At 41.8% G+C, this 7,969-nt stretch overlaps 1 protein-coding gene across 1 annotated transcript; it reads left to right on the forward strand.

Moving 5' to 3' along the window:
- Positions 1-2,437: 2,437 nt before the first annotated feature.
- LOC147985167 (uncharacterized) lies at positions 2,438-3,688 on the forward strand. Its single transcript, XM_087541444.1, has 2 exons — positions 2,438-2,784; positions 3,445-3,688. The coding sequence occupies exons 1-2, from the start codon at positions 2,438-2,440 to the stop codon at positions 3,686-3,688; spliced, it is 591 nt and encodes a 196-aa protein (XP_087397570.1).
- Positions 3,689-7,969: the final 4,281 nt, after the last annotated feature.

Consider the following 7,969-nt stretch of genomic DNA (forward strand, 5'->3'; position numbering starts at 1 on the left):
GGTTGCAGACCCCGTGGGAGAAACATATGAGTGTGAGTGCAGGCTATGGGATTACACGGTGAGGATTAAAAAAAAGATGTTACATATTGTACTACCTTTTTTGCAAAGTTTTTCTTCAAATGAAATGACAAAAAACATGCACCTCTTCCAAAAAATACATGTCTTTTCTGCGTGCATGTCCTATGCATGATGCAGACAATTAAGGCTCCCAGCGTTCCAGAGAAATACATCCTCAGGAGATACACCAAACGCCCGAACATCCAGCCAACATTCAACAGAAATGACTTGCGGACAGTAGCGTCAAACAAGGCATCCCAATACTGCATTGAAAGCTCACTGCTAACACTGAACATGAGGGTGCACAGAAAAAGCTTGAGAAGCCAAGAGCAAATGGCGAGGTCACGGGTCGTCATGGACAAACTTAAACAAGAACTCGACGCCATGCATTCTGCTGAAAATGGAGGTGTCGCGGACAATGAAGCCATTGAGCAGGATATTCCTACAATGTTATCCGAGATGAACCATCTGGGAGCTATTGACCCGTTCGACAACGAGGAAGATGAGCAACAACAACCAAAGCTTGCCCATGTGCACACTCAAGAGCAGCAACATGCTCACATGCAAGATCATGAGCTTGATGGTGCTGCAGGCGAACGGCATGACAATAGTACATCCTACCGGCAGCAGCAGGAAAGGGTGATTAAACCACCCATATTCTCAAACACAAAGGGGAGGAAGAGTAAGACGCAAGTAGCAAAAGCAGCGACAACAACAGCCAAAAAGCCGCCACGCCCCATCATGCGCGTGGAATTTGGCCCAGACGGCAAACCTCTCGGGATAAGGGCATGCGGATTCTGCAACGTCGTGAGCAACAATAACTACCACACATGCCCACTCCGCACAGATGCCACTGTCAACAAGCAAACGCTGCACAAACAGATTGGAGCCGCCCAGGTTTCTACCAATGGAGACAACACACGAAATAGCTACACTTGCCGCAAGTGTGGGGGAACTGACGGACATAATGCCCGCACGTGCAAAGTGGGCAAGGAGATAAGTGGTGCTGAACAAAAACAGGGCAAGGTACAGAGTTCCAGAAAATCAAATGAAGACGATGAAGAAGAAGAGTTTGACGAGAATGATGACCAATTAGATGAAGACAATGAAGATGACGGTATCGGGGACGAGGAAACTGAAACTGACGATGAAGCTGCCAAGTCTCAACCAGAAAAGGGCACCGGCAAGGCACAACATTCAGGGCCAGTTAGGAGAAGCTCAAGACTGGACAATCCATAGTGGTTATGCTACTGCGTCAACTGAAAAATAAGCTCGTAGTCTCTGCTGCCTCGGTACACAATGAGAAAACATTTCAGAAACAGTGTTGCTACCAAAACTTATCTAGCTTTATCGTCGATTTCTCGACCAGTACTATAGTTAAGATATAATTTGTGATTTGTGCCTGCTAGACCAGTCACATTATTATGTAAACCATTTGATAATACTTTCGAATGCAGTCACAAATACATTTGAAAAAACTTATCTAGATTTATCTGACGAAAACACTACTGTCGACCAGTAACTCAGCAAAAAAATGTTAAGCAAAATTTAAACTCTTATAGTACATCAGTACTGATATTTCTTAGTTGTCAGTACAAAGGCATACTAAAACAAACACACCCGTGAACACCTCAAAAAAACATCATTTGAAAAAACAAGCTATGTCTGCTTCTGCCAGTCCCAGTTTAGAAAGACCATCAGTACATAAAAATAATTACCTCAACCAAAATGCGAGTATAATACATCCTGTACTGATGAAAATCTAATTTATCTGTAGAAAATACTGAGAGAATATCTTGATATAAACAATCCTTTAAAAAAATACAAAAATTGTTTTAAAAAACATTAGCATCACGCATAGTCTCACTGGTATTTGGTAAGTTCAATTACACTTCAATCACCAGTCCAAGTACCACATCAGAGGAGTACAGACCTCCATCATCACCAACCCTGACACGTGCAAGTGGGATAAGTAGCTGATAAGTACAACTTGACAAGACGGATCAGTGCGACAGTAAAATGCCATCATCACCACCCCCGAGACGTGTAAGTGGGATAAGCAGATCATAAGTAAGCTTGACAAGACAACTCAGTGCGACATTAAAAACCCTTTGTCTTGGACGATTAGTTCTTCCAGGCCACCACCCGCGCCACCCACTGGGCGGTTGCCACAATGGACTCCAAACAGCGACCCCCACTACCACTACAACCATGCCCCCGATGAACCGCCTCCCACACATCCCCGTCGACGCACTGCAAAAGTAACCCATTGTCTTCCATCTCTGCCTCATTCACAGAAATCACCATTGCCCCTTCCATGTCCACTACAGACAAACCACAAACTTCTCTCTCTCAAGCCCACAGTCGCCGGAGGAGGGCGATGGCGGAGGAACCGTCCGCCAAGCGTCATCATGGCGAGACGTCAGACAAGACCAGCAACCTTGTCCACGTTCACGTCCCCGGAGAGAAGCGCGAGTACATAAGAACCCTCACAGGGGTTGAGCTCTACAGAAAGGAGACGCTGGAGATCGTCTGCACCAGCGAACCAGACAAGGTCGACGAGATGATCTCCAGGCTCTGGAGGAAGGCTGGCGGCAAGATTCGTAAGATCATCGGCGTTGGTGTGCACTACACCAGCGAAGATGAACCTCCCCAGATGGCAGCAGTCCTGCAGTTGTGCGTCGATGAGCTCTGCTTGGTGTACCACATCACAGCAGCCACAAAATGGTGACCCACCCTACTCATTTGCCCTGGTTGGTTCATGTGTTGTATTAGTACTGTATCCTAAAATTTTCATCAGACTTGTTTCCCAACTAGATGTACTAGTGTGGTTTGTGAAAAGTGGATGCACTATTACATTTCCTCAAGTAGATACACTATAAATGTATTTTTGAACCTGATGCACTGGATTACTATTTGGAAAATCTTGCGGAAGATTAATTTCTAAAGTTGACCGACTAGTGTAGTTTCTGAACTTGATCCAATAGCGTAGTTTATGTACTTGATGTATTGAAAAGATGTTTCTGAACTTGATGTAGTGAAGTATTTCCTGAATTTGATCTAATGTTATTTTCATAAGCAAAAAAACTAAAGGACTTGGTGAAGCACTAGTTATGTGTTATCCTATTCAACAAAAGTAAACTAAATTAGTACTAAAGCAGCACATACAACATTGACTGAAACTATGTATAATCCAAAAAGAAAAATAACATGATGTGCTTGAATTTAATTTCAGAACTTTGTTTACTAGTTTCTGAAGTACATTCATCCATTAATTATGCTATATAATCATCTACTTCGTGGATTCATCGCTTGTAAAACAAAACAAAAATGAATAATTCAAACATTAGAGTAATGCTAAATTTCAAAATGTCTCTCCCCTTGCAGCCCCAAGCGCATGAACGACATGCTGCAACATCAGAGGTTGTTCACATTTGCCAGTTTCAGCATTGAAAGCGACAAAGAAAAGCTGAAGATGTCTGGGTTTGAGATCAACCCCAACAAGTTCATCAACATTCAGCGCCTCTGGAGAGTTCCACACACCGGAAAAGAGTACGACTCCTTGAGTGATGTTGCAGCCATTGTCATCCATCCATTCTACAAAGGCATGAAGAAGAACATCAACACATAGGAAGACCACGAACTATGGGGGACCAGCCCGCTGCCAGACAAGCTCATCGAGTATGCAGGACTAGATGCGTACGCCGCGTACAAGTCATGGAACATGATCGACTACATCACAGATGGTTGAGAATTTGCAAAAGGGCGGGAGGTTGAGAACTTCTACGACCGCCCCTTTCACCACTTTTAGGGATGAAGATACATTAGAGCCTGACTACGTTTTCCTTCCGCTTGTGCTTGCCTTTTATATTGTTGTTTCAAATTAGTAGTTTGGTCTTGTTGAGTTGAAACAATATGATTATGGTGTGCTTGTCACGGTTGAACAAGTTTATTTATGTCATCAAGTACAATGTTTTGCTTATCTCATTATATAAGTTTGGTAGCTTCGTATGTTGTTAATCCATCATTTCAAATTCAAAGTAGCTCCCGAATGGAACTTTGTGTCTGCTCTAAAGTACTAGTTATGAAGCAACTAATCACACAACGTTGTTCCATGTGTAGTTTCGATTCAGTATTGAATAGAAAACATAACATTGAAAACAATCAGCACGATTTGAGTTTCTTAACGACGCTTCAAAAGTTGAACCAGAAATTCTTAGTACTTCATGTAGAGTTCTCATTCATATGTAGCTGCTAGAAAATTAACAAGTACTACAAACAGAAAAAGTTAAGAAGCATCAACACACACTTATGTTGGTCGCTTGCGGATTTAGAATGACAGTACTAGTACACTTGATCGAACAGTACATACTTACTACAATAAAAAGTACAAAGAAACATCAATCCTTAACACCCCCCAAAAAAATTTCAGACTAAGAACATAAGTGCTACGTTGAATGGACTATCATTACAACTTAGTATACACACAAGTACCATAGTATTGAAAATGACACCAGAAGACCCTTAAGAACAATCACAAACACAAACACAAAAAGAAGGCAAAAAACTCAAATGAAAAGATTAGACTTACACAAAACTCACAAGAACTATAACAAAAAAGTATCAGTCCAAGTTACTGGTGGAGTCAAGTACTAGATTCAAAATAAACAAAAAAAGAAAAAATTGACCGCCCAAGGACCGGCACAGGACCTGACAATGCTAGATACTTTAACTCGAGCCACGTGGGCGAATCCCTAGTAATCTGCACAATGTAGGGCCTGCCATCGAGGGCCCACAGGTCATGACAGAGAGCAAGCACCGTGTATAAGCGCTCAGGTAAGTATTCAGAGGAGTTCGACCGGTGAGACTCGGCTGCGCTTATATACAGGTCTAGAGCCCCCTCGACTAGTGAGGTGGGACTAAACCCAGAGCGCATGCGCACGCCGCGCTGCACAACCGCGCGAACCAGCATTTGGGCCGGAAAACGGCCCGATAGCCTCCATCGTCTACAAACACCCCACCAATAAGCTCAGTTAAACAAACCAGAGGGCGGGGCAAATAAATATAAACTACAAGAAAAATGTTCGAAACTGAAAATATATAAATTCAAATACTAGTTCGCAGGCAATAACATTAAATACGAAAATATAAATAAAAATAATTTTAGCTCTGCACCACGGATGATAAAAAAAGGAAAAAAATGATACAAAAACAACGAACCTTTAAAAAGAAGAGAACTTAATAGCCTATCTGTTAAATGTACATAATTTTCAAAACTGAATTAAACATTACTCTCAAGTTCAACTACTAAAAATGCAACAAGTTCAAATAGACAATGTTTGTGAATTATGCTAAATTCCTTATTTATATAAAATATGACAAGTTCAACTACTAAAATGCAACAAGTTCAAATAGGTTTTCTTTGTCAATTATGCTAAATTTCTTATTTATATAAAATCTGCCCACACCTCAACGAACGATTTGGTCATAAATAATCTCAACCCCCCCCCCCCAAAAAAAACTCAGTTCAAACATACATATGAAATCAGTACTAAAAAAGTAGGATCAGTCAGGCCACTCACACCACTGTGACACCAAATTTCAAAACTGTACGCTGTATGAAATTACAATTCAGTTCACACAACACTAAACCATAAGTGCACTAAAGTGAGAATACAAAAACTATAAAGGCCTAACTTAGGTTGGTAGAGATGAAGATAAAATAATACCAGTTTTGAGCAACAACTCCCAGGGCACTGAAAAATGTTTTATGATAAACTAGTGTATAAGACTTCAGTGGAAAAACAATACTTAACATCCACACGGAAAATCATTGCAAAGCATACATCACCTAAACAGTGCAAAATGCCATCATCACCACATAGGAGACGTGCAAGTGGGATAAGCAGATCATAAATACAGCTTGACAGGACAACTCAATGCGACATTAAAAACCCTTTGTCTTGGACGGTTAGTTCTTCTAGGCCACCACCCGCGCAACCCACTAGGCGGTTGCCACAGGGGACTCCAAACAGCGACCCCCACGACCACTACAACCATGCCCCCGACGAACCGCCTCCCACACAGCCTCGTCAACGCACTGCAAAAATACCCCATTGTCTTCCATCTCTCCCTCATTCACAGGAACCACCATTGTCGCTTCCATCTTCACTGCACACAAACCACAAAACTTCTCTCTCCAAAGCCCACAGTCACCGACGGAACCATCCGCCAAGCGACATCATGGCGAGACGTCGGACAAGACCAGCAACCTCGTCGACGTTCACGTCCCCGAAGAGAAGCGCGAGTAAACGAGAACCCTCACAAGGGTTGAGCTCCACAGCAAGTAGACGCTCGAGATCATCTGCACCAGTGAACCAGACAAGGCGACGAGATGATGAGTAGGCTCATGATGAAGGGCGGCGGCTTGTATTCGAGCTTCATCGGAGTTGATGTGGAATACACAAGCGAAGATAAACCTCCACAGATGGCAGCAGTCATACAGTTGTGCGTCGAGGAATTCTGCTTGGTGTACCAGATCGCAGTGGCCACAAAATGGTATCCCGTACTACTGTTCATTCATCTGTTGTACTAGTACTACTCCCTAAAAACTTCATTAAACTTGTTTCCCAACTAGATGAACTACTATATTTGTGAAGTGGATGCACGAGTACATGTTTCTAAAGTTACATGCATTTCTGAAACAGTGAAGTGGATTGTTTCACCAGATTAGCATATGAAAACTGATGCACTGGATTAGCATCTGAAAAATGTTTATAGAATTCTGAACTTGATGCACCAAATTAATTTATGAACTTGATGTACTAGCATAGATTCTGGTCTTGATGCACTAGTATATTTTATAGAATTGTTGTATTAAAAGATGTTTGGTGAAGTGGTATATGTCCATATCTTGATGCACATGTTGCTCAAATTAATTTCTGAACTTGATATAGAATTGATGCACAAAGATGTATCAAGCACTGGTATAGGTCTTTTATTCAACAAAAAAGAAAAGTAACTTGAATCAAGCAGCACATATGTCATTGACTCTGGTAAAAATGATTCTTCAATCTGGTGAAACATTTGGTGAAGCACTGAAGATAGCAAAAAAAAATTACATGGTGTGGTTGAATTTAATTTTTAGGACTTTGTGTACTAGTTTCTGAACTACAATCATCCATGACTTATACTATATAAGCATCTACCTCATGGATTATCACTTGTAAAACCAAAAAGCAGAAGAATTAAATCTTCAAAAAAGACCACTAAACTTCAATATGTGTCTCCCCCCTTGCAGGCCCAAGCACCTCAAACAGTTCCTGCAGTAGGAGAAATTGTACACATTTGTCGGTTTCAGCATTGGAGGTGACAAGCGGGTGCTAGACAAGTTTGGTTTGGAGATCAACCCCAACAACTTCATTGAAATGCAGCGCAAGTGGAAAGATCCAACAACCAACAAATACTACGACTCCTTGGCCGATGTTGCAGGCGGCATCATCCACCCTTTCTACAAATGAATGAAGAAGAAGATAGAGAAGAAGGAATAGCACAAACTATGGGGGACTAGCCTGCTGCCAGACAAGCTCATCGAGTACGCAGTAATAGACGCGTACGCCACATACAAGTCATGGAAGACAATCGAAAACATCGTGATAGGTTGGGACATTTCAAAAGAGCAGGAGGCTGACCCCTACTACCACTGCAACTTCGCGGGATGAAGATGCAAGAAAGTCTGCATTCGTGTTGCTCGCACTTCTGCCTGTCCTTAATCTTGTTGTTTCAGATTTGTAGTTTGCTTTCGTTATGTTGAACCAGCTACCATATGTTATGTGTGTCAGGGTTTGAACAAGCTTGCGTATGTCTATCAAGTACATTGTTTGCTTATGTCATTCAACAAGTTTGCTAGCTG

Source organism: Triticum urartu, chromosome 2A (assembly GCF_056163025.1).
Source record: "Triticum urartu cultivar PI428250 chromosome 2A, HENAU_Tu73, whole genome shotgun sequence".
In the NCBI taxonomy this organism is placed as follows: Eukaryota; Viridiplantae; Streptophyta; class Magnoliopsida; order Poales; family Poaceae; genus Triticum; species Triticum urartu.

What these genes read in the sequence shown, in the direction of transcription:
- LOC147985167 (XM_087541444.1), top strand. Translation starts at nt 2,438, where the DNA reads ATGGCGGAGGAACCGTCCGCCAAGCGTCATCATGGCGAGACGTCAGAC. An exon ending in ATCACAGCAGCCACAAAATG is followed by an intron (nt 2,785 to 3,444) that starts GTGACCCACCCT and finishes CTCCCCTTGCAG; the next exon opens with CCCCAAGCGCATGAACGACA.